Source organism: Rattus rattus, chromosome 7 (assembly GCF_011064425.1).
Source record: "Rattus rattus isolate New Zealand chromosome 7, Rrattus_CSIRO_v1, whole genome shotgun sequence".
In the NCBI taxonomy this organism is placed as follows: Eukaryota; Metazoa; Chordata; class Mammalia; order Rodentia; family Muridae; genus Rattus; species Rattus rattus.
In genome coordinates this window covers 69,223,874-69,251,329 of record NC_046160.1, presented here as the reverse complement: position 1 = coordinate 69,251,329, position 27,456 = coordinate 69,223,874, and the positions used below count along the sequence as shown (strand labels likewise).

The following is a 27,456-nucleotide window of genomic DNA, read 5'->3' as shown; positions in this document are numbered from 1 at the left end:
CAAAGATCAAGCGTCCACCGGTGTGTGGGCTTACTTCTGGGTCCTTGATACTATTCCATTGATTGAACTGTCTGTCTCTGTACCAATACCATGCAGTTTTATCACTATTGCTTTGTAGTACAGCTTGAGGTCAGCGATGGAGATTCCCCTGAAAGCTCTTTTATTGTTGAGAATTGTTTTTGGCTATCTGAGTTTTTTGTTTTTCCATATGAAGTTGAGAATTGCTCTTTCCATGTCTGTAGAACTGTAATGGAATTTTATGGGGATTGTGTTGAATCTATAGATTGCTTTTTGGTAAGATGAACATTTTCACTATGTTTATCCTATCTACTCATAAGCATGGGAGATCTTTCTCTCTTCTGAGGGAGATCTTCTCTCTCTTTGGAGAGAGGGAACTAGAAGAATCCACCTCCATAGATGGACAGAGCTTTAATTGGAGGGACTGGATTACTAACCCACAGTCAAAAGTTCTGACCCAGAACTGTTCCTATCTAAAAGAACTGCAGTGACAAAAATGGAGAAGAGACTGAAGGAAACGTGGTCCAATGACCAGCCCAACCTGGGATCCATCTCATGTGGTGTGTGGGGCACCAAGGCCTGACACTGTTACTGATGCTATGCTGTGCTTATAGATAGGAGCCTGGCATGGCTGTCCTCTGAGAGGCCCAACAAGCAACTGACTGAGACAGATACAGACACTTACACCAATCATTGGACTGAAGTCAGGGACCTCTATGGTTGAGCTAGGGGAGGATTAAAGAAGCTGAAAGGGAGAGTGGCCCCACAGGAAGACCAGCAGTCCCTACTAATTTGGACCCCAGGGAGCTCCCACCAGTCATAGCACACATGGGCCAGTCAGAGGGCCCTGGCACATATATAGCAGAGGTTCGCCTGGTTTGGCCTCAGTGGGAAAAGATGCACCAAACCCTTGAGAGACTTGAGGCCCGAGGGAAAGTAGAAGTCTGATGTCTGTGTATATGTCGGGGGGTGGGGGGTAGGCACCTTCTTGGAGGCAAGGGGGAGGAAGAATGGGATAAGGAGGGGGACCAATTGGGGGTCGATGACTGGAATGTAAATAAATAAAATAACTAATAAATAAATAAATAATGGGAAACTATCTGTAGTAAAATACTTCATATCCTTGGCAGGTTATATGAAATAGTATTTATACCACTGACAAGTATATGCTTACCTTGATTTTTTTCCCCAGAAGTATTGAACTTTAGATTTATTTTTAAAACAAAAGTCTCTAATATTAGGTATTACCCATCATGCTCCTTAAACCATAACATAAAACCAAAAGGGACGGAATGTTTGCATCATCATTCACAAAGTTGGTATTGCCCTGACATGACACATTATTACCCAACATTCCAAGAAATGGGGAAAGGAGGTAAGGTCTTCAATTATTCCACAGTTCACAATTATTCAACAGTGTTTGAAATCCTAGCTAGAGTAATAAGAAAAAGGCGCAAAATGGATACAGAGTGGAATAGAAAGAAATTCTGTTTTCATACTATACAATCTTACAGTTTAAATGCCCTAAGGTCTCCAAGATAAATAGTACTCATCAAAGTAAGGATGATGCAAAATTAACATGCATAAACTATTAGATATCAATAACAAATTCACAAGAAAGTCAAGAAAAGTGTCTCAAGAATAAAAAGGGGTGAGGGGAAGGGCTGGTTATGCATTCAGCCAATTGTATCAGGTACCTGAACGATAAAAACTATAAAGAGCTAAATAAAGACACTGAAGAAGATGAGAGAAGATGGGAAGACTTCTTAGCTTAAGTCTTTGCTAGTACATCTGCAGCACTAATTTTTAATGGCCATATTGCTGTAAGTGATATACAGATTAAATGCTAGCAATGCCCGGGACTGGACAAGATCTGTGAGAAATAGTATCTCAGAAGAGCCTGCGGTCACACAATTATACATACGGACAAATGAAAACTACAACTAAATCTTTTTGAAAACAAAAATGTTAAACAGAAAGACTCAGATTACAAAATCTTTGCCAGTTATTTATATGACATGTGATTTGCATCTAGAATTGAACCAGAGCTCAGTAAATAATAAATTTATATATAAAGAGCAAAGATTTTTATCAGTAAAGGGGAAATCAACAGAACAGACACTCTGAAGTGAGATGTAAATTGTCAATAAATTTATGATTTTAATGCTTACCCCGACCTTAACATGAAGGTGGAATAGTAAGTCAGAATACAGAAATCAAAGTTTTCATGGTTAAATGTGAGAAATAAATCTTTAAATTATTTCTGGTTAAAATTTCAAAACAGAGTACATTTATTTAAATATAACACAACTGCAAGTGTATTTTTAGTTAAATATAACTTACATATGCCTCACGGAGGTGCAAGTGTGGGAAGCCGAGCAGAAGCCCTTCCACAGCAGTGGGCCTGCTGCCGTCCACACAAGTGGACTGGGTATAAACAACCGAACTGGAGTGTGGGTAAGAAACACACAACACTACAAATGACGTTCAAACACTTCTTTTTATTACATACTAAATTTAAAAATACAAATCTCATTAAAAATGCTTATCAAACATCATATATATATGTATATATATATATAAGCACTGCCAAATGCTACTGGATTGGGACAGTACACACAGCCGCTACGGGTGATCAGAAACAGAACAGAGCAGCACAAGGTTGCTGATACTGAATTTCAGAAGTCAGACGGTTACAATTTGGCAACTGTGGAGTAGTAACCTGCACAGGGTATCTGCAGAGGTAAAATCCTAAGGAACTAACGGAATCATGCAGGACTCCTTTGAGGAGTGTTAAGTGAATCTTCTTCATCCTCCTAAATACCATTGTAACAGAAATTAAAGTGCATGAGAGCAGCAGAGTACTTCATCTGGCTGTACCCTACGTACACACTATAGCCAGCTGCGCGGCCGGGCTGAGGGCTCCAGTTTCTGCACAGCTCCAGAGGCTTTCCAAGTTAATTCTGAACGTGGCTAAAGGGAGAGAGGCCAACATTTTCTAAATTGCACCAAATGGCCTGAAAGTGTAAAAACACTGGATTTTTCTTTAAAAGCTAATTTGGGGGTGGTAGAGTTAAGGGAAATGTCTATATGTATTTTACTCAAGCAATAAAATTAGAATAAGGATACAGTTTTGCCTCTGGAAAATGCTTACTAAAATCTTCAAAAGTTCAGATGTGCAGAAAGCAGGACAATACTGCCAGTCACTTGTCACTCTGACACTGTGCATCATAAACACCAGGCAGGATGCCTGCCCTCTAAAAGCTCACAATAAACACAGGCAGCAACATGTTCACACCTGACACAATGCTACTATAATAAACACCAAATATGATCTGCAAAGAGGTCACTGCCATCAAGGAAGAAGAGAAGGAAAACCAGTCTACAAAAGTGCTCCCTTTTCTCCTCAAACCCAACAGTTTAATCTCGGATAAAACAAGATTGTACAGGTAGGCCACCAGTTCTAAGTACACTGGGGACACTGTATATACACACACACACACACTTGTGTATAAATTTCAGTTCTGATTGAAACTACGGCACTAATACAAATCATTTATAGGAAACATTTCATCAGCCTTATGTACAAACACGAGTGGCAATGGTGGGGTTGAAACTGCAGAGGACTGCAGCTGTAGCTCATTAAAGGTGAGACGCACTCACATGAGTAAGACACAAACTGAACAACACGGAGAAAGAAATACATACCACATAGACCTGTTGGCACGGGACCTACGAGGCAAATAAACGTGATGGTCATGATTAGCTCTTATCACTATTCCTCTTAATGACTTACTAGTATGGGGTCTATTTGAGGACGACCTAGAAGACACGTTCTCTCATGATGGGTGGGAGTACATGGCACATTCCACTTGGTAACACTAATAAGGTACATGTGGGGAACACTCAGACCGTGATTACGAGTGCTTAATTGAGTATTTTCCTTTCTGTAGCTGTGAAATGTAAAGCTTAGATTTGCTTCCATCAGGCCTCTTAAACCAGACTTCATCATGGTTAATTGTTGTGATTACAGCACTAAAAAGGAAAAGAGAGAATGAATTACAATGTGCTTCATTTCATTTCCATTTATTTTTTTATCACTGGGGGTTCATTTCTCTTTTATTTTTCCTTATATATTTAAGGACATGCTTTTATAGCCCAGGTTGGCCCTTGCATTTCCTCTGCCTCCCCCCGGTTTATACTAATCTTCAGATTATTAGCTTAAATCAAGCTCTCACACCAGACGTAATAGGCTCAACAGGTTCACGTACCAGGCCCTGCACTAACAACTCTAATGCTGCTATCTAGAACAAAAGGGGTTTCTTACAGTAGAAAGCTGATATTCTGAGAATTTAACTATAAAGGTCGAAGGCAATAATTCATTAATATTTCCAAAAGATCACAGCAAGATAATTTATAGGCTTTCTTTCCTGCCTAAATTAGTAATTTTTTGTCTGAAATACAGTCTTCTGTATCCCAGGTTGCCCTCCAACTCTATTTGTAGCTATTTGTGTTGGGAGCACAGAGGTCCTTGTGCTCACAGATAACTGGGAAACCAGGAATGTTAAACACTCAGGGTTCTCCACCCAGCAGTCTGGGATTGGAGCTGGCTATTAGCCTAGGTGATCCTTGTGCTACCTGGATGGCCAGGAGTTCTCCCAGGCTCCCACACACAGGACTGGAGATGGTTAATACTCTAGGTGACCTCTGTACTGTCTGTATGACTAAGACCACACCAGATCTTCCCCGAGGCCCTAAAGAAGTCACATGAAGCCCATCTCTGGAACCCATCTTCGTGGAAGAAGTGACAATTACTCTGAGAAGAGTTCAATGTAATATGCCTCCGTGTGCACAGAGGGTTTGCGTTACACTAGTTTCCCAAACTGTACTAAAATATAAGTAAAATAGAGCCTAGAATCAGTTCTAGAAGTCTGAACCAACACCAGCCACTAAGTTACGCTGAGTGGGATTGTCTTTTTGCTTCATGCAGATCATTATTATGCTGGCTGTGGCATTTGCAGAGATCCCCACAGCTCAAGACTGGCCTTGAACGCCTGATCTTCCTGTTTCCACTTCCCTAGTTCTGGGATTATAGGCTCTCCACCCTGCTCAGTTCACGTAGTGTTGGGGACCAAAACCAGGGTTATGCGTATGCTAAGTAAGCACTCTAACAACTGAGCAGCACTGCCAGCTGATATGTCTCTTTATCGAGAAAACTGAAATGGGACCAGAAGAATTAAGAATTAATAGGCCCACCAAAAGTTCTTAATAGTCTGGTTTGAAAGTCACTATTTTAAGATCATAATGATTAATTACACTGTAAGAATTAATAATCAGGATCACTTATGGATAAATTCCAAGCATATCCACTATGTTAAGGTTGATCCACTCTAATGTGATGTCTATTATACAAATACTACGGACTGTGCACACATGATTAAATCTTACTCAAGTAAAAAGGATCCAGAAGAACTAATGATGCATGACAAATATCCCACAGAGGCTGCAAACCCCGACTGACAACAGCGACAATGCAGTGACAGGAAGCTTCTTACCTTGTGGGACACTCATCTTTTTTATCAATACATATCGTTTGTCCACGTATATACCATTCACCATCATAATACAGTCTTCCCTCTTCAGATCTAGCACTGTGCAGATGTTTTTCCAGTTTCACAGGTGCTAAAGGGATCAGTTAAACAACTGTCACGTTAATAAGACACTGTCAGAACTATAAAGACAACAGCAATGCATGCACATATATGTGTAAAAACACTTGAAATATTCTCATAGAAACCTAAAATGAACTAAAAACAAGAGCATCTCTTACTTTTACAGTTCGCTATCTAATGCAAACAAAGGTAAGCAATCATCAGTGGAGCAGAACCAGAAAGGTAAGCAGGCACATAAATGATCAATTACCAGCACCGTTTTTAAACAGCCCTGAAAAATACAAATTATCATATTTCCAGTTTAAATTACTTTTCAAATATCCTCCTGTATAAGGCATCCCTCACTTGGAAAGACGCAGGATATAATGTTTAATGAGAAGTCTCCAGAACTTTAATTATCCTTAGTAGAAGTTTCATTTCCGACTCTCAGAATGGTTTGGCATTAGTGGATAAACTACTGCAGGGAAACATGTTCCAATGGAAACAAACTGTCACAATCCCAGCATGCACTAGCAGCACCTTCACCATTAATACTGCCATTTCTCAGACAATCACCAACACAACTTCCCATGGACTTCATAATCATTGTCTCCATCTGATATTAACTTACTTAGTTACAAACATAGGACTCCACCTCCTGAAAGGAGGCTCCAAGTTTATCTCCTTCCTCACTGTCCCTCCAAGAACCTAAAATAGTCTCTGGTATGTAGGAAGTAGTGATAAGTATATATGCTCTTCAATCACTCATCCCATGTCTGAGTCCATCCTACGCTAGCACAAGGAGCTGTGCCGGGTGCTGAAGAAAGAATAAATAGAGACAGGAGCCGGTCTCTCTGTAAAGCTTATAATCCAATCCAGTCAGGAAGCAGACAGACAAGAAGAGAATTAGTTTCAAAGTCCCAATGAGGCCAGGGAGATAGTTCAGCAGGTAGGCATACATGTCATACAAGCCTCATGACCTGAGTCTGACGTCTGAGTCCCCAAACCCCAAGTGAACAGGAGGAACCAAATCTCAGAAGTTGTCCTCTGCTCCCCACACGTGTGCCGTGACATGCATGTGATCACACACACACAGCAAATGCACAATAACAATAATTTTTTCTTTAAAAAGAATTGTGGAATTTATTGTTCCTAAAAGTAAAGTAAAATGTACAAATGGAAATGAGTGTCATAAAGAAAAGCAGCAGAACATTAAGCCAAACACAGGCGAGATCGAGAGCCACTCCGCTGGATAGTGGGACTCTAACCAGTGGGGGCTAATCAATAGTGTGAGGGGCAGAAGCCACATCAATGCCAGGCAGGCTGGCAGCAGCCTATAATCCCAGCACGGGGGAGCAAAAACAAGGTCTCCCTGGGACATTACAGGAGCTAGACTTACACACTCTATTCAACAAGGAACCTCATGTCAGATAAGTAAGGTAGAGAGCCATCAAGGACAGATCTCTAGAGCCATATACACGCTCATGCACCCACACACGACCATATGTATAAAGACACACACACACACACACACACACACACACCTCCCCCCAAATTAATAACTCAAAAACATTTTAGAGATTTGGGCATCTGACCCTCCAGTCAAGGGCAGTATTTCCTGATATGAAATAGAGTTTAAAGGAACCATTTAAATAAGTTGGAACACTCTTAAAAATAAATATCTCTTAAACATACTTTTGAAATGGAACAAGAAATTCTTTTCCTTAACATTTAAAAATTGGTTTTTTTCATCTAACCCCATTATAATCCACTAAAGGATTACAAAAAAAAATCTACAAACAACAACAACAACAAAAACCATAGAGACCAATGTTCATTACAATTTGGGCAGTTATGAAATAAATAAAGGGTTAAAAAACATATAATCTTAGCACTCAGGAGTCAAAGGCAAACAGGTCATAATTTCAGAAAAAACCTATTTCAAAACAAAACATGTAGCAGATAAATTCTCAGTTCTCCACAAACAGAGTTCTAATCTCTATTCAGAAAAAAAGGTTAAAAAAAGAAGAAAAGAGAGAAAAACAACACAACACCTGGATAACTGCATTACAGATCTAATATCAGGAAGAACTATAAGGCTTAACAATGAAAGAAGGAAGAAATGCACAGCACTGGAAACTTTCAGACTTTCATATGAAGCAGGAGACTCCTGATGGAGTTCACTAGCTAATGGAATCACTACTGCGTTCCTCCTCGATGAGCAGGTGATTTAACCACCTTGCTTGAACAGTTCTCCACAGAATAGGTCACAATTCACAACTTACGTTCTGTTTTAACTCGATGTGGACCCAATGTAGCCATTGCCTTAGAAAAAAGACAGGGGGAGAAGAGAGAAATCTGAATTCAGACTGAAAGTAGATTTTGCTATCTATAATACATACAGTGTTCTCATTGGTTCGGTAACAGAATGAGATACAAACATTTGCTGTCCTTGTTTTCTTCTGGTGCTAGGGGAAGAACCCAAAGCATCACACATACTAGGCAAGCAAGTTAGGTAAGCATGCTAGAACTGAGGCACCCCCCAGCCTCCAGGCTAATGATAACGTCTAACGTCACAGAGGACACCTTCTTCCATGGCCACTATTAATAGCTAAAATAAGTTCTCTGAGCAATTTATAAAAATGGGAATATGTTGTGAGCCACCATGTGGTTGCTGGTAATTGAACTTAGAACTTCTGGAAGAGCAGTCAGTGCTCTTAACCACTGAGCCATCTCTCCAGCCCCAAAATGGGAATTTTTAATAAGGAAAGCAAGCCTCGAACCTCGTAACCTAGCTCCTAAGAAGGCCAAGAAAGGAGGCTTACAAGTTCAAAGACTGTGGGGGATACAAAGTGACTTCTAGGGCAATCTGAGCAAAATAAAAAATAAAAATGGTAATAGAAATAAAAAATAAAAAGATGACAAGATATCTAGCTCCATTTTAAAATAAGCATCAGAGTCACACCTCAATAGTTATTAATAGAATATAAAACACATAGGTTCAATGTATTCATTCAAAAAATATTTACTGAGTGCCTTCCATACACCAGAAATAACCAAACACTAACAAAGAGCCTAACACCTTAGGCAAACTACACATATGCTATTCCACACTCTTGTATAAATTATTACATTATGACAGGAGAAATACAAATTACTGACATGTCTCTAATTAATATTCTACAGCCCATGTTAAGTAATAAAGCATATTTAAACAATCATATTCTCATATACCGATGAACAAGCTGGTGAAAGGCAGAGTATAAAATGTACTTCCTTGTACCATCCATTAATCATACCTTCCTAATTGTTGTCCAGTCCTCAAGAATATCGAGATCCTGCAGCATATAAACTATATATGGACGTTGAGGCGTCAAGGTCAACTGGCAATGAGAACATCACATACTCAGTGAACTGATGCAGGAAGACTGGGTTCAAAGCCAGCCTGGCTACATACGAGACCTTGTCTCAAAAGCACCTGTACAAACTGAGCGCTGCTGCGTGCCCTCCGCTTGTGCACTGGACACAGCAATTTTCAAAGCTGAGCACAGTGTGAAAACCCAGAGAGTGTGGAAAAGGATATCTGAGACGACGACTGGCTTCTTCTTGTCGGGGCTGAAAGGATCCTTCCTCTTTTTCCTTGACTGAAGCTCATCGTTCCACAGTTCTGCAAGGGAATCAAGCGTCAGTTGGCCACAGGAACAAAGGGCGGCACAGAACTTCATGTTTGCTGCTTATTTACACACAGATCTCTAAGGAGACTACGCACGGGGGCAGTTTGTTTTCATTTTTTTCCATGTATTTATTTACACATAGCATGTGCTGTGGTGCACGTTTGCACACCACAGCACACACGCGAAGGTCAGAAGGCAACCTGTGAGAGTGTTCTCTCCTTCCTTCCGCCACAGGGGAACTGGGGATCAAATTCAGGCTGCTGGCCTTGGGGGCCAGCACCTTACTGCTGAGCCGTCTCACTAGTGGTAATCCTGAGGTAGCTATGCTTTCTACTTCCGTTTTCCAGACAAGGACATCGATTAAGAAAAACTCAGCAGCTGTCCACAGACACCTAACTCACGAGCAGGCCACCCACACTGATCTCATCACATCTACCCCAAATATAGCAAAGAAACAAAATGCAAAACACAAAAACAATAAAACATACTCAAGAACTGTGGCCCAATCTAGTAAAACTTCTTTCAGTACACAACAGAAAACTTCCTTATAGTCATCCTGAAATGGCCACACTTCATACTGACCTGATCTAATCACCATGGTAGTGTTTCCTTTCTCCAAGGCAAAAGCCTACAGCCCTGTAAGGATTACCCATGGCCTGGAAGAACACAGGAGGCTGTCTTCCGGTACAGCCCCATGGGCAGCTCCTGTCACACTGCTGGTCTGTCCCTTTTCCTAGGCTGTACCTTTTATATCTTGTTCAGTGTGACTGAATCCAAGGAACAACCTCAGTTTCATCTCGTTCTGAAGTCTCTCCCATGTTCCCTCCAGCTAGGACATTGCATTTGCATAGCATCAATTCAGGAAGACTGAGGCTTTATGGGACACCACATCACGGCAGCCCTGACCTGAGGTAATGTCGATGCTGTGCCTGTCCTCCTCAAGCCTTCTTATCTTCTCCTCAAGCTCACTCTGGACTGTATCATATAACAAAAGCTTTTCACTCTGGAAAGAAACATGATACTTAAGTGAAAAGAAAGAAATACCAGTTCATCTTAACTAGCAATACCAAATGACTTAGATACTTTAATATGTGGTGGCTTTGGTTTGTTTTTGTTTTTTGGTTTGGTTTAATAAATGGTTGTTGTATTTGCTTTTTTCATTTATCTAAATTATTTTTGCCGCTCCCCTCCCACCCCATTCTGAGGATTGAAGCAAGGGTGTGTGTACGCTCGCTAGGTAAGCACTCCTCTGAACTACATCTTAGCCTTCAAATTTAAAATGTTCAGTATATAAAAGAAATAAAACCAGGGGTCAGTTACAAAAACAGATTTAACTAAGTAAAATTACACCCTGTTTAAGAACATCTAAATTGAAGCCAGAGAGATGGCTCAGGGCACTCATTGCTCTTTCAGGACCCAGCTTCAGTGCCCAGCACCTACATGGTGGGAGCTCAAAACCATCTGTAACTCCAGCTCCACTCCTGGAGTACACATGCGCATGCGCACGCGCGCGCGCACACACACACACACACACACACACACACACACACACACACGAGCAGAATTAAAAAATTTTAATTAAGTAAAATAGATTATATTGGGTTTTACTCTACATCATATTAAATATGGCAATATATCACAAAAATACTTAGGTACAAATTTTAGAGCATTAAAAGTAACTCAATAAATATATTTCTAAAGCAATAGATTGACAGAAAAGTGTTATATTAACTCAATTACAAAATTATACATTAACTACATCAGACTCACTTGCTAAAACAGATAAGACAGTGAGGAGAAAGCCTAACGGGAGAGCATTTGCCTAGCATGTTAAAGTCTCTTGTTCAGTCCATAGCACCACAAGAATATAAAACCATGAAGAAGATAGACAGTAAGTAAATAGGTAGGTAGGTAGGTAGGTAGGTAGGTAGGTAGGTAGGTAGGTAGGTAGATAAACAAACCTATGAAGGATACATACAGCATAACCTTCAGGTATCTGCAGATTAAATTTGAAATCTGTATCAGAAGCATTTACAATCAACACATGGACCTGATACCTACAGGAGTGTGGCCTCCCCAATTTCCCATAAGAAATCTTGTCTATTCCAGTAGATTTCGTAAGACACTCATACCTACGACACTATCCCAGGACTGACTTAAAGCAATCTTGTGGGTGGCTTGTGACTGTTAGAGGCTGTCCCCTCTCTAATTTCACATTAGGGATTAGACCTACAGCCTTGCACATACTGGGCAAGTGCCTACCACTGACCTAGACCAGCCATCTTTTACTTACAGTTTGTGACATAATCTTACCAAGTTGTTCGTGCTGACCCTGAGTCCATTAACTTGGGATTGTACTGCCTCAACCATCCATGAAACTGGAATTACATAACTTCTCTACCGCACTTAGCCTTATAGGCTTTTATGAAAGGCCCTCTGTGTTATATTTATACACATTTTATGGCTTTTTATAAAAAGAGCTACAGTGGTATATATCAAAAACAATGAACTAGACCCTGGGTTTTAATCTGATCTGGTAAGACGGTGGTTTTGCTTTATTTATTTTACTATATTATTTAAAGTGACATGTAGTTTTATGTAGGAGTGTCTTGCCTGCATGTGCACCATCTGCATGTCTGGTGCCTGAGGAGGCAAGAAGAGGGTGATGGATTCCTTGGGAGGGGAGTTACAAACAAATGGTTCTGAGCTGCAATGCGGGTGCTAGGAGTCGAACTTGGGTCCTCTGAAGGCAATGCTCTTAATTGCTGAGCCACCTCTCTACCCCCCACTGATTCATTCTATCTATCTATCTATCTATCTATCTATCTATCTATCTATCTATCTATCTATCTATTGTCTATCTTCTTCATGGTTTTATATTCTTGTGGTGTTAAGGACTGAACAAGAGCCTTTAGCATGCTAGGTACATGCTTTCCCGTTAGGCTTTACCCTCACTGTCTTGTCTGTAAGGTAGAGAAGAGACAGGAGTTAAGGAGACAGCACAGTTTGTCTGTGGCAGACTATGCTGAACTTGCCATATCTAATCTGAACTCAGAGGCTCAGCTGTGGTGAAAGCTACAGTGGAACAAATGTCATGTGAAAGTTGTACCAACAGAGCAGCAAAGAGGGCAAGAGAAGGTGGTGGGATGGATAAAGGAAAAGCACACATATAAATGTGCGAAAATATCCTAATGAACCCTACTGCCGTACACACTAAAATGTTTAATAAGATACTATATATAAGGACTGGGATATGGCATAGTCAATAAAGTGCTTGTCATGCAAGCACAAGGACCCCAATTAGAATTGCCAGTACTCACTAAAAAAGGCAATGTTTAGTAGAACGCTCCTGTAATCCCAGTGCCAGGCTGTAGACAGGATGCCTCCCAGAGCTTACCAGCCAGGCAGTCTGGCCAACTCATCAAACTCCAGGCTGTGAGAGAGCCTATCTCCAAAAGTAAAGTAATTGAGGAAGACATCAGATGCCAACCTCGGGCCCCCACATCTGCAAAAACACACAGGCACATGTAGTCATGATGCACATACACATGTGCACACAAACATGTATACACATTGTACACAAAAAAATGTAAGGGGTGAAAATAATTATCTCATTACATGCTGCTCTCAATACTCCTTTTTGCTTGTTCCTCTGACTTATGAAAAGTCTTCTGGGGCTGGCGAGATGGCTCAGTGGCTAAGAACACTGACTGCTCTTCCTGAAGTCCTGAGTTCAAATCCCAACAACCACATGGTGGCTCACAACCATCTGTAATGGGATCTGATGCCCTCTTCTTGTGTGTCTGAAGACAGCTACAGGGTACTCATATAAATAAAATAAATAAATTTAAAGAAAAGAAAAACAAAACAAATGTAAAAACATTAAAAAGAAAGAAAAGTCTTCTGAAATATTCCAACTATACCTGTATTGTGCTACTGAAATTAAGAAGTTACAGAAAAGAGAAAAGGGAACTAGGCCTCCTCAAGAGATAGGCTTTGTGACAGCTGCAAGCAGATCTCTTTCCCCAAGCAAAGATGACTCACATAAAGAACTGAGGTGATAATAAGGATTTGCTTTTATAAATGAAGCTAAACTGGTATGTTCTCTTTGCTCTATACTGGCAAATCTGCTCTAGGCTAAGCAAAAATTCTCTAAGCCCACTAATTGGTTCTTGATTTATTGATATATTATGTGCATTGGTGTTTTGCCTGCATGTATCTCTGTGTGAGAGTCAGATCCCCTGGAACTAGAGTTATAGACAGGTGTGAGCTGCCCTGTGGGTGCTGGGGATTGAACCTGGTTCTCTGAGAGATCAGCCCTTAACCACTGAGCCATCTCTCCAGCCCGACTAATCATTCTTTATGATGTTTTAAAAATCCATAAGAAGAAACTAAAATGTCTGAAGCTTTCAAGGCCTTTCAAAAATATTAGATATATATTCTACAAAGTTATCCAGACTTCAACTCCCAACAGGGAGTGAAGGGCTGGGGACGTAGCTCAATTGGTAAAAGTGCTAGTCTAGCATGCACAAGGACCTGGGTTATATTCTTAGCACCTCAGAAGCCAGACTTAGTGGCACATGCTTTGAATCCCAGCCGTAGAGAGTTCAAGTCCAGCCTGGTCTACATAATGAGTTTCAGGCCAGCCATGGCTACATAGTAGGACCCTGTCTTTAAAAAAACAAAAAACAAAAGAATACCATTAGATACATAAAACTATCCTGTTTCAGAAAAGAAAAATTACAGAATGAAATGCCTTGAATCTAATCCCATTTCAGCCCCTTCCTTAGTTACTTTTGTCAATGCTGTGGCAAAATGTGTATCTGGCAAAAGCAGTTTGGAAAGCACAGTTTATATCCTGAGGCTGCTGGGTCATTACATCTGGTCAGGAAGTAGAGAAATAATACTAGTGCCCAATTCACTTTCTCCTTATTCAGCACAGGACCCCAGGCCGTGGAATGCTGTTGGCCATGTTCAGGGTGGGTCTTCCCTCATTTCAACAGCCTTACAAACATGCCCAAGGATGCTTCTAAGTCCAGGCGAGTTCACACCCTCCTTTTAAAGAGATTTTTCTCCTTTCCTCCGAACCTGCCAGACCCTCAGAAGCCAGAGAGAGAGAGAGAGAGAGAGAGAGAGAGAGAGAGAGAGAGAGAGAGAGAGAGAGAGATCAGACTTGAGCAGCCAGAGGACACTGTGGGGTTGGGGAGGGAGAACACACAACTCTGGGTGCTGCAGTAGTTTTTCTGTTCAATAAGTGACTACTGTCCTCACACTTAGACTGACTGAACTTACTCGTTAGCCCTTCTCCAGGCCTCTCTTGTCTCATTAGAGCAGCAGTTCTAAGGAATCCTAGGACAGTGACCACAAGGTTCCATATTTATACTAACACTGACCTGTGTTCAGAATGAACTCCCCTATGTACGTTTCTTGCCTTAAGTGTCTCACGGTTCTCAACTTCCTTCAGGATTGGAGCCCTGGGGGATTTTGACGGATCAGAGAGTGACACAGAACAGTAGCTAGGACTGATTCTAGGACTTAGAAGGTGAAGGCAGGAGGATGAGGAGTTCAAGGCCAGTATGGTGACTTCAAGGCTAGCTTAGGCTACATGAGACCTTGTCTCAGTAATTAGTACCTTAGGCTGGGGAGATGGCGCAGCAGTTAGAGGCACTTGTGGTGCAAGCCTGGCGACCTAATTTGATCCCCAGAACCTGTGTCACAGTAGTAGAAGGAAAGACCTGACTCTATAAAGTTGTCCTCTGACCTCCACCTGCCTACTGTGGTACATTCACCCCAACACACAATGTGTGTGCACCTACCTGCGTGTGCGCTGCATTTGCACCGCGCATATGCACACACACGCACGTGCACACATGCACACAAGATAATTTTTAAAAAAGCAATTTCACTGTAAAAATAAAACTTAGAACAGGCCTTTAAAACTTAGGCCAGCCTGTGGGAAAATCATAACAGTAAACATTCAAACTAACTGTAAATACAAGGCTATGGATAATAATAAAAAACTTAGTTTAATTGTATCTACAGGGCTGGAGGTATAGCCCAGTGATACTTGGTATGAGTAGGTCCCTGGTGTCACCCCCAGAAACCTCTCTCAATGGGTTAAAGAGTCCAGTTTCTAAAATTAAATCTAAAAGTTTTAATTCAGTTTATAAAAGAAATTAAAGATATAAATTTTTCTCAGAATAGAATACATGTTTCCTAATTAAAAGGCTCCCCTGAAACTGAGTACAGCAATGGACTTCTCTAATCTTGGTACTTGGAAGTCTGTCAGAAATACTGCTACACCTAAAGAAATGTTCAACATCTTTAGTCATCAGGGAAATGCAAATCAAAACAGCCCTGAGATTCCACCTCACACCAGTCAGAATGGCTAACATCAAAAACGCCTGCGACAGCAGATGCTGGCAAGGATGTGGAGAAAGAGGACCACTCCTCCATTGTTGGTGGGATTGCAGACTGATACAACCATTCTGGAAATCAGTCTGGAGGTTCCTCAGAAAATTGGACATTGAACTACCTGAGGACCCAGCTATACCTCTCTTGGGCATATACCCAAAAGATGCCCCAACATATAAAAAAGACACGTGCTCCACTATGTTCATAGCAGCCTTATTTATAATAGCCAGAAGCTGGAAAGAACCCAGATGCCCTTCAACAGAGGAATGGATACAGAAAATGTGGTACATCTACACAATGGAATACTACTCAGCTATTAAAAACAATGACTTTATGAAATTCATAGGCAAATGGAGGAAAATGGAAAATATAATCCTGAGTGAGGTAACCCAATCACAGAAAAACACATATGGTATGCAGCCATTGATAAGTGTATATTAGTCCAAATGCTTGAATTACCCTAGATGCACAGAACACATGAAACTCAAGAAGGATGACCAAAATGTGAATGCTTCACTCCTTCTTTAAAAGGGAACAAGAATACCCTTGGGATGGAATAGGGAGGCAAAGTTTAGAACAGATGCTGAAGGAACGCCCATTCAGAGCCTGCCCCACATGTGGCCCATACATATACAGCCACCAAACTAGATAAGATGGATGAAGAAAAGAAGTGCAGGCCGACAGGAACCGGATGTAGATCTTTCCTGAGAGACACAGCCAGAATACAGCAAATACATAGGCGAATGCCAGCAGCAAACCACTGGACTGAGAACGGGACTCCTGTTGAAGGAATCAAAGGGGCTTGTGACCCCATATGAACAGCAATGCCAACCAACTAGAGCTTCCAGGGACTAAGCCACTACCCAAAGACTATACATGGACTGACCCTAGGCTCCAACCTCATAGGTAGCAATGAATATCCTAGTAAGAGCACCAGTGGAAGGGGAAGCTCTTGGTCCTGCCAAGGTTGGATCTCCAGTGAACAGGATTCTTGTGGGGAGGGCAGTAATTGGGAGAGGATTGGGAGGGGAACACACATATAGATGGGGAGGGAGAGGGGTTAGGGATGTTGGCATGGAAACTGGGAAAGGGAATAACATTTGAAATGTAAATAAGAAATAGCCAATTTAATAAAGATGGGGGGAAAAAAAAAAAAAGAAATACTGCTACTAGTTCAAGGCCAGCCTGGGCTACACAGGAAGATCCTATCTTCAAAATGTAAGTTTCCTTTCGTATCCAGCACACTAAATGAAAGGGAGACCCATGCCTCACTACTTTCTAACACCAAAAATGAGGAAGAAGCTTCTGTAAGTATTCAGGAAGCAAACAGATCATCAGGAGCAGTAATCAAAATGACTTCTCAAAGGCACTGTGTAAGGTCCAGGCCCAGCACACATTCAGGAGACAGGGATGCTGAGGGTGAATGACCAAAAGTGCAAGGTCAGTCCTGGATCCACAGCAAGATCCCATCTCAAAAAGAAACTGTCCTGAGGAAACAGGACACCATGTACAGCCCTAAGTTCTCAGTGAGAGGCAAGGCAAAGATGCAGTAGAGGAGAGCAGCCCTACAGGAAGACCAGCGGTCTCTCACTGGACCACCAACCAGGCAGCATACACCAGATGACATGAGGCCCCCAACACACACACAGCAGAGGACTGCCCCATCCAACCTCAGTGAGAGAAGACGCACCTAATCCTGGAAAGACTTAAGGCCCCAGGGAGTGGGGAGGTCTGGTGGGGTGGGGGGTGGGAACATCCTCTTGGAGATGGGGCGGGGGAGAAGGTGTGGGATGAGGAACTGTTGGAGGGGACAGACTGGAAAGGGGATGAAGACTGGACTGTAAAGAAGAATTAAAGAATAATAATAATAATAAAAAGGATGTAGTGGGTTAAGGCAACTTAAAAATTTAAACTAGGTTTTTTTCTCCTTAAATGTGGGCAGCAGTTATTAACACTTTTAATGAGCAAAATAAGTCAGAAATCTAGGTCAAAAGAGTTAATTCTATCTTAGTCTCTCTGTTCAGTCTAGGAAAACTCAGCCACCAGGTCCTAAGTGGAGGACAAAGGCAGCATGTCATGATCAGCAACAACCCACCAGCCAACCCTGACAGTGAAACACCCTGTACTCTCAGCCAGGCCTTGCAAAGCCCTCACCAAAGTACAAAAAAAAAAAAAAAAAAAAAAAATGTTTTAAGGCACTAACTTTTGGAGTAATTGATAATTGATTATAAAGCAATACATAGCAGCCACTGCTGGAGATCTCAAATACTGACTTTTCTGTATTTGAGAAATACAGAATGCCACTGAAAACTACCTTTGAAAATGAGGTCTAGCACAAGGGACAGCTAAGGGGGTAAAAGGATTTCCAAGTCAGTGGTTGACAGCCTTTGTAAGGAGAGAAATGCAGTTCGCCCTAGAAAGCATAGAGAAGGATGGAGCAGGATGAAGAGGGCGGGAGGAGGGCTGGGGTGGGGCAGGGATGTAGGGGGATTGCTCTCAGGAAGCAGCACCTGACAGGCTGACGCAAAGCTAAACGGCATTAGGGCTTCAGTAAAGACAGGCACAAACCACAGTAAGACGTCTTTTACCATTCACCTTAAAGCTGGCTTGACCTCTTAGGACGTGACTTTAAAGGTAGTATAACTGGAAATGGATCACAGCCTTGTGTTTATTTAGTCTTCCCTGGAGTTATTAGGTAATAGAAGGGGGATTAGGAGAACACAGGCAGGGAAAGTTCCCCGAGATGTTAGCTTCCCGTCCTAGCAAACAGTGAGAAGGCAAGGGCCAGGGAAAATAAGCAGGGGGAAGAGGAGGTCCTAGGCCCTATAAAACACCTAAACCAGCCCCATCCAGTGGACTCCCGGCCTTAGGACCCCTCCCATCCCGAAACAATGAAGCAGAAAGAAGAGGCTCGGCCAGCTCCCCAGACACCTCTCAGCACCCACCCCCTACAGCAACCTGCACTTTAATTTTTCTTGGGTGTGGGGTGTCAATGAAACTGTAATGTTTGGTTTGTTTTTAAAAGCAACAAGTTCAGAGACTCACAAATCTGTGGGAAGCGCTGAGTAGAAGAGAAAGGAAAGCAGATAAGTTAGGCCTGATACTATAACTTACACAAATCCAAGGCCGACTGGGACCACCAGGTGAGTTCAAGGCCAGTCTGATCAAAAAAGTGACCTAAAAACAAGAGGCTAAGTAGAGGGCCAGGGACGCAGCCCAGGGTGGAGCGCCTGCCCCACCTGTGCAGAGCCCTGTGTCCAATCTCAGTCCTGAAGAAGCCAAGCCAGCGCACAGTGAGTGGAGGCATCACAAGTTCCCACAGTGAGAGCAAAGTGGACAAGGAAAGTTTGAGTAAACTATAACTTGCTTTTTTATGTTAATATAAACTTTTTTTTGGTTTTTTTGTTTTGTTTTATTTCAAGACTGGGTCTCTCTGTGTAGCTGACTCTCCTGAAACTTGATCTGTAGACTAGGCTGGCCTTGAACTCAGAAAGATCCATCTGCCTCTGCCTCCCAAGTGCTGGGATTAAAGTCATGCACTGCAAGCCACCATCACCACCTAGCTGGTTAAACGTAAATCTTAATTGCAAAACTTTCTTTAAATATAGGTATTATCAACCTCTGTACATATAGACATGGTAGAGACCGTTGTACCACAGAAAGAATCAATAGGAGACATAACTCTGGCTCAGGAACAATATTTATAATTAAGGCAAAAAGAAAAACTATGAAACAAGGATAGAAGAAGAATGGAATGAAGAAGCTCATGGAATTCTTGGCTTCTGTGAACAAGTTAACCATGTTTAAGACCTATAGAGATGGGGGTAATTCCAGAGGCCACAAACGTCACAGAAAGCAGTCACTGAGATATGGAGTTCAGAATAGGACAGCATGTTGCTTATTTTCACTATAAGCCTATGCCTTCAGAGAGGTGTATGCATGGAACCTGCCAGAAACAAACATCCAAAGAGGATTTAAAACCACAATGTGCTTTTAAAATATATTAGAATACTGAAGAGTTGTTCAGAAGCATACCTGCTATGTTGTAAAATATATACAAATATGTTCACTTATTAACAGTGATTATCTCTGCATGGTAAATTATGATTTCAGTTCCTTCTTTAGATTTACTTTTCAAATTTTATCAGTAGACATTTACTATGCTTATAAATCAAAAGCAAACTTTCTTTAGCTTGTATACATCTATGTGTTCCTGTACGTGCATAAGCATGCAAGTGACTGCATGTACAGGAGAGTATGCATATGGAGGCTAGAGGGTCTTCTTCAATCACTTCCCATCTTAACTTTTAGACTAGGTCTCTCACTGAACCTGGAGCTCACCCACTGCACTGCCTCATCAGCAAGCTCCAGGGATCTGTAGCACCTTTGCCTAATACTGAGGTCACAGCTACCCACAGCCATCTATATGTGGCTTCTGCATGGGTTCTGGGGGTCCACACCCAGGTTCTTGTTGACGAAAAAGATCAGAAACCTGAAGATCTCTCACAAATCTCAAAAACTAGTAGCCAGACTGACTGACTAAAGCCTCTGATTCCTGGTTCCCACCTGCTACTAAATCAGTCTATCTATCTGCCTGTCCATCTACCTGTCTGTCTCTCCCCATTCCTCCTTCCCCTCCCCGTGTGTGTGTGTGTGTGTGTGTGTGTGTGTGTGTGTGTGTGTTCTCATGAACACGAATGACCACACTCACATGTTTTTGAGACTGTAAGTGCTGGATTACAGGCACATCCTACCATTATGTCCAGTGTTTATGGGTACACAGGGTTTTCTGCATACTAGGCAGCGTTCTACTAACTGAGCCATATCCCTGGCCCTGCTGTCAAATCTTAATGTCACTGCAGGCCCTGTAGTGAGACTCCAAGAGCTAGCCTGAGAAGCATGCCCAGCCTTTCTCAAGTGTGACATTAGTACTCTCCACATGCAATTACCCTCTTTAGTCTGAGACAGCCTACCTGCTGCTTCTATCCCTCAGTAAGCCAGTGCACTTTCTCCGTGTGTACCAATATGCACATGTCTAGCCTCAAATCTCTATCTGCTGCTCCTCAAGCAGACAGAGACAAATGGCACACTGTCTTCCATCTTCTCCTCCTGACTCTCAGTTACTTCTATGTAACTCATATAAAAGAACTACAAAATAAGCAGACAAAAAACCCTGACAAATAAAGTTCAGAATTAATGACAAGGTACATGAAGGAAAAAGAGCAAAGATTGCGATTCTAGTTCTGCTGATCATCAGAGGCCAATTGGCCTCTCAGTTTCACATGCTTAAAATAATTCCTCTCATGTTATAGTAAGGATTAAAATGACAATTTAACATTAAACACATACCACTCAAAGTGTTAAGTTACTGTGCTAGAGGTGGCTTACAGGCTAAGAGCACTCTTGGTGCTCTTACAGCTCTTGGAGGGGACATGGGTTTAGTTCCAACACCCATAGCAGCGCCCAACCATCTCGTAACTCCAGTTCTAAGGAATCTGATGCCTTCTTCTGGTCTCCACATGCACTGCACATACATGGGACATATATATACACACAGGTAAAAGCGCCCATGCATACACACAAAAATAATTCTTTTTAAGAACTAACTTCACTTTCATTTTTATTTCATCTTCTAAAATGTCCTAGAACTCTGCCATTCAGATTTTTTTTTGTAATTTTTACAGTAATTGACTATACACTAAACATAAAAATACCACAGAGAGCATGACTAAGTAGAAACTTACAGAAATACAAGGAGATATTGGAAGTCTTTCAATCTCATTATTGTGCTAACGGCACTTTCCTGCCACTCAGCACTTGGGAGGTGAAGGCAGGAAGATCTCTGTGAGTTGGAAGACACATAGGTTCCAGGCTAGCCAAGGCTACATAGTGAGACTGTTGTGAGGGACAGCAAGAGGAAGGGAGAAAAAGACAAGGAGAAGAGAGGGAAAGGGAAGAGAAAGGAAGAGAAGGGAAAGAAGAGGAATCCATTGACACTAGGCAAGGATGACAACAGTAGCAAGGTGTGGTGGTGAGTACACAAGGACACTTGGAAGGTACAGGCCGGACAACAGGAGTTTAGCTACACAGTGAGAACTGTCTCAAAGCCAAAACGGAAAATGATGAAGTAGGTCAGAGGTGAATGTACACCCACACTGACTGCAGCACTATTCACAATGCCCGGGCTGTGGCATAATCAACCTAATGGACCACCCACAGATAAATGAGCAAAGAAAATGTGATGCATTCAAAACATACATATAAAAACGATGGGATATAATTTAGCTTTTACAAAGAACAAAACCCTGTTATTTGTGACATGGATGAATCTTATTCTAAGTAAAACAAACAAGGTAGAGAAAAACAAACACTACAGAATCTTTCTTATATATTGACTCAAAAAAAGTAATAATTGGAACTCAGAGCAACAGAGGGTACATCAGGGAGTCATTAGACACCAGGGATGGGGAGAGAATGGGACTTGTTGACCAAAAGGTACAAAGCTTAGATAAAAGAAATAGGTTCTGCATCTATTGCACAGCAGTGGTGCCTACTGGTACTAGTAACACACTGTATACTTGGAAGTTGTTATAAGAATATCTTCTTCAATACTGCAGTGCTTAGTGAGAATAGCCCCTGCCCCACCAAAACTCATAGGCTTGAATACTTTGTATCCACTTGGTAGAATTGCTTGGGAAGGACTAGGAGGTGTGGCCTTGTTGAAGTAGGCGTGTGACTGGGGGCAGACTTTGAGGTTTCAAAGGCCCGGCACCATTCCCCCTGTGTTTTCTTTCTGCCTACTTATGGATCAAATGAGCTCTCAATCGTTCCTGTCACTACCTTGGACTCTTAACCCTCGGAAAATATAAGCCCAATTAAATGCTTTCTTTTATAAATTGCCTTGGTCATACTGATTTGTCACTACAACAGAAAGTAACTAAGACAGATTAGTTAACTTGGTTTTTTAATTACCCCACAATGCACATTATCAGAAATCATGACATATGGCATAAATTTATAGACTTATTTAATTATAAAATTAAAAATTGTTTTATTTTTAAGAGAGAAGGCACAGCAGCCCAGCACTCAGAAAGCAGAGGTAGGACATTACAAGTTCAGAATCATCTTACAATACACAGTAAGACAAAAACAAACAATCAGAAACCCCAGGGGCTACAAATATAACTCTATGGTAAAATGCTTATTAAGCAAGATACAAAACAGAAAACAGAAATACCATAGACCAGCGTTGGGGATTTAGCTCAGTGTTAGAGCGCTTACCTAGCAAGTGCAAGGCCCTGGGTCAACTCAGCTCCAAAAAAAAAAAAAAAAAAGAAAGAAAGAAATACCATAGACCATGGTAATTCCAATTTTAGGTTATTCGTTTAAAAAAAAACCTGAAATCATTATGTGAAAAGGGTATTTGCATTCCCTTGCAGACTGTTGTAGCACTATTCACAACAGCCAATATTGTTATGATTGTACAATCTGAATATTCCTAGATAACTGCAAGGGTAATTAAATGGTGTATACATGCAATGAAATACTTTTCAACCTTAAAAAAGGAAGTCTTGTCATCTGTGGTAACATGGATGGCCTGGGGGACATATGCAAATAAGTCAGACACAATCCAAAAATACCACAAAGCACTTCCATGAGGGCTATGTAAATCAATCTAATATACTGAACTAGAGAACAGAATGGGGGGGGGCCACCGGAAGTTGTGGAATAGCACAGTGGAAGGCTGCAGCTGCCACACAGTCGCAGTCACACAAGAGGATCGGTGCTACAGATCTGTCAGTAAACATGGTGCACACCATTCACAAATTTTGTTGAGAAGGCAGTTCCCAGTTGGGCTCGGCAGCTCATGATTGCAGCCCCAGATAATTTTTAACATTATTTCCCTCAGGAAGTAGTAAACCAAAAAAATAAAATAAAATAAAAACCAGCCAGGCATGGTAGCATTTGGGAGGCAGAGACAGGCAGATCTCTCTGACTTTGAGGCAATGACTTCATATTAACACAAACAAATAAGTGGAAGGTTGTTATGAGAAACAAGACACTTGCACAGTTTCAAAGTAACTCTCCTCAGACTATAAATCTATCAGGACAGGGCAAATTAAGTTTACTTAGCAAAAGCTGCAATTCCAATTCAACAATTCAAGTAACATCACCAATAACAAGACATTAAAATTGTACACTCCCCAGCAGAGTTCAATAAAAATACAGTAGCAATATTTCTTCCAAATTTACAAAATCTTGCTCTTAAATATTGGCAAGCAAGGCCCTTGATTCAGTCTGCAGCACCACAAAAAAATAAAGATAATGAAGTCAAGGAAAGCCTAAGGAAGTACTCCACTAAAGAAAACTAAGGCAGGGCACCCAGCACCAACATGAAGAGAACACTAACCCCATCTATAACTCCAGTTCAAGAGAATCCAATGCCCTCTTCTGGCCTCCTCAGATACTGCCCATACCTGGTGCATAGCAAGCAAACACCCACACAGATAAAATAAAAATAAATAAACAATTTAAAGTCATAAACACAAACATAACTGACACCCATAAAACTGACAGCTCAAGTCTTAAATATATATTTCTAAGGCACTAAAAATATCAATTATTCCTAATTGTCTTATACATCCTAAAATTAAATCAAAGACAGTCCTAAAATTTGAAAACAAATTTCACTTATAAAAAAGGAATGAAAGACCTAACTCAAATAAACAAAATATTAGCAATGTGCTCAGTATGGCAGCATACCCACTCTCACTATTTTTGGAGAGCAGTGGCAGGAGGATGGAGAATTCAAGACCAGCCTGTACCACATAGTAAGCCCTGCCTCAAGGAGGAGTTGGGGGAAAGCAATACAAGTTTGGGTGTGGTGGCATGCACCTTTAATCACAGCACTCCAGAGACAGAAGCAGAAATCTCTGAGCGTTTGTAGCCAGTCTACATATCCAGTTCCAGACTAGGTATGGCTATATACTGAGATCTTATCTCAAAAAAAAAAAAAAGCAATAGGATCCATTGCCTTTATACCTATTGAGATATGGAATATTAAAATAAAGAGGGTTTGCGGCTGGTTCAGTGGTTAAAAGCTGGTCTAGATCCCCAGCACCCACATGGTAGCTCACAACCATCCCTAACACCAGTTCTGGAGAATCCAATGCCTTCTTCCAGCTTCTGAGGGTACGAGGCACACACAGGTACACAGACACACATACATACATTCAGGCAAAACACACATATACATAAAATAATAAAATATTTTTAATTAAAATTAGGGGTCTTTCTAGAACTTGTCCCCTTACTTATTGCTCTCTCAGTCTTTTAAGATATCTAAGTCTTACAAAAAGTTGTTTGCGAAATTAGCATGATCTTAAACACTATTTAAGATAAACACAACATAAAGAAAATGTACTTATATTACATGTAGAAGCCAGTCCAGACAGTCATAACTTAACACTACAGTCCAATGTTCTAGCTGCACCACGCACGGAGTATGTATTTTTAGCCTAAAGTTCTATGTTGTGTGGTTATACTGGCAGCTGTCTGATGGCATGACCACTATCTAGCTCTCTAAAACAGTCACAGACTATGGCTGCAGCTCAGCGGAACAGCACTCACCTGTTGCCAGTTAGACACTGGACTCTAGGATTGGTTCCCAGCACCATAAATGTAAATAGATTTTTAAAAAGTAACAGTTGCAAATCTTCTGAAATCATCACACTTTCTTGTGTTCCTTTGAGTCCTGTTTCCAGTACAGCTTCCAGTAGAAATGCACTTTTGCACTTTTTAAAATCAACCCAAGCGATGAGCTAAAGAACTACTGAATTTGTTTCGCTTATTTTATTTACATTTTAAGCTACTACATTCAGAAAAGACTTAAAGAGACACAATTAGCTTAACTGTTACACAGAATAATGGTACCTCACAATGCTGTCGAGAAGCCTGGATTTCACATTCGTATTTATTCTTCACAGACTCTAAGCAGAGTTCTCTATAGATTCCTGAAACCAAACACAATGATTCCGCTGGTTATGCTGGCAATAAAGAGTCAGTCATCACAACGTCCACAATAGTTTATAAGATGGCTCAACAAGAAAGTCACAAATGAGTCTAACTTTATCCTAAAAAAAAAAAAAAAAATTAAAACATGTATCAAAGAAGAAGAAAAAAATTAAGAGTTCATGAACTAATAAAAAACCACATGGCTACTTTTTGTTATACCTCATACTCCCAAGAATACTAAATGTTCACTAGAGAATGATCAAAATAAAATGCACAATCCTTTTCTCAGACTTCTCCTAACAGGAAGGGAGACAGACAGTAAACTCTTGGTTTCATCATACATGCATAATCAAAGCAAGAAATGGATACTTTACTCAGTCAAAACCACTGTATCCAAACTATTCTCTTCAGAGTCCAAAGTTTTGCAAGGAAGTCTAGCTGTGCAAACTCACAGAACAAGGTCCATCACATTGAGGTGCTCCCAACAGGCAGGTGCCCAAGTGCTTTCCTGACAGGGAACACAGTAACATAAAGTCTGCACATGTGCCCTGCAGACTTGGAAAGCACTTAACTCTGGATGTGTAGACTCAATGCCAAGCCACAGATGGCCTAGAGATGTAAGTAGTTGTCTGCTATGTCAAGGCAGGTGGCAGCTACCTGGACCTATGCCATCTGCAACATATTCACCCATACAATGCCACAAAATCAAAGTGTCACAAAGTGCACAAAATGTCACACATGCCTACCTGCTACCTTTGTGCGAATCTGCATGTTCTCTTGTAAAGTTGCCAGTGGTTCCAAATACTCTGGTGCTTTTCCAGCTATGACTTCTTGGAGTTTTGCATCCACCTGACTCAACCGCTCTTTATAAAGTCTTAACAAAGCAAAAATGAAGACATTGATTAAAAATTTCCAACAAAGACAAGAAACTTGCCACTCCTATGCATTATTGTTTCCTCTAAGAGCTCATGTTCCAATAAGCTAGCAGATGCGTTCTTGCCTTGACTGCAATCAGAAAACTCACTTACATACATCGTAATATTAAACAGATACCACCCCAGGGTTTGTCTGTTTTTCAACCAGTCTCACTCTTTAGTCACAACAACAACAAAATGCAATTAAAATTCAGGCCTAGTGGCCCTTGTCTGTTGTCTAAAGCTACTTGGGGAAAAGGAATGTGGCAAGAAGATGGACTGGACTGGACTAGACTGGGAGACATAGCAAGAACCATCACAAAAAATAAAAGTGAAAGAAAAAAACTTGAAATCACTACTTTGGCACTCCCAACTTTTGTTTTAAATGAACAATAATAAATCAATTCTAGAAGGTTGTTTAAATATTAGCTTAAAAGAAACAAGGAAATCACTTCTACTAATTTGGCTGTTCTCCATCTTACCTGAAAAGGCACAGTACCATATTTAACCTGTTTAATTTTTACTTGCTTGTTGTTTCCGGTATTTTGAGACAGGTCTGTATTCTCCAATCTAGTCTACAACTCACTATGTAGCCCACAGTCTCCAACTCCCAAAGGTTCTGCCTCACCCTCCTGAGGGCTAACATTACAAGTCCTGTGAGCATTTACAAAACAAAGAAGACCCAGTGCTGATGGGGGGAAACGATTAGAGCCCATAACCCGGTATTCACAACTCTACTAGAAATGAACACAGTGAAGTAAAGTGGGTTAT

General features: G+C 41.1%; 1 protein-coding gene across 1 annotated transcript in view; it reads right to left on the bottom strand.

Moving 5' to 3' along the window:
• Positions 1–3,875: 3,875 nt before the first annotated feature.
• Brms1l (BRMS1 like transcriptional repressor) overlaps positions 3,876–27,456 on the bottom strand; it is a 32,088-nt gene continuing 8,507 nt past the window's right edge. The window contains exons 3-10 of the mRNA XM_032907768.1: positions 26,518–26,645; positions 25,691–25,770; positions 10,250–10,346; positions 9,253–9,336; positions 8,969–9,033; positions 7,955–7,994; positions 5,574–5,700; positions 3,876–4,053 (exon numbers count right to left, since the gene is read on the bottom strand). Coding sequence (XP_032763659.1) covers positions 3,936–4,053; positions 5,574–5,700; positions 7,955–7,994; positions 8,969–9,033; positions 9,253–9,336; positions 10,250–10,346; positions 25,691–25,770; positions 26,518–26,645 — 739 coding nt within the window. The 3' untranslated portion in view covers positions 3,876–3,935. The remainder of the gene's footprint in view (positions 4,054–5,573; positions 5,701–7,954; positions 7,995–8,968; positions 9,034–9,252; positions 9,337–10,249; positions 10,347–25,690; positions 25,771–26,517; positions 26,646–27,456) is intronic.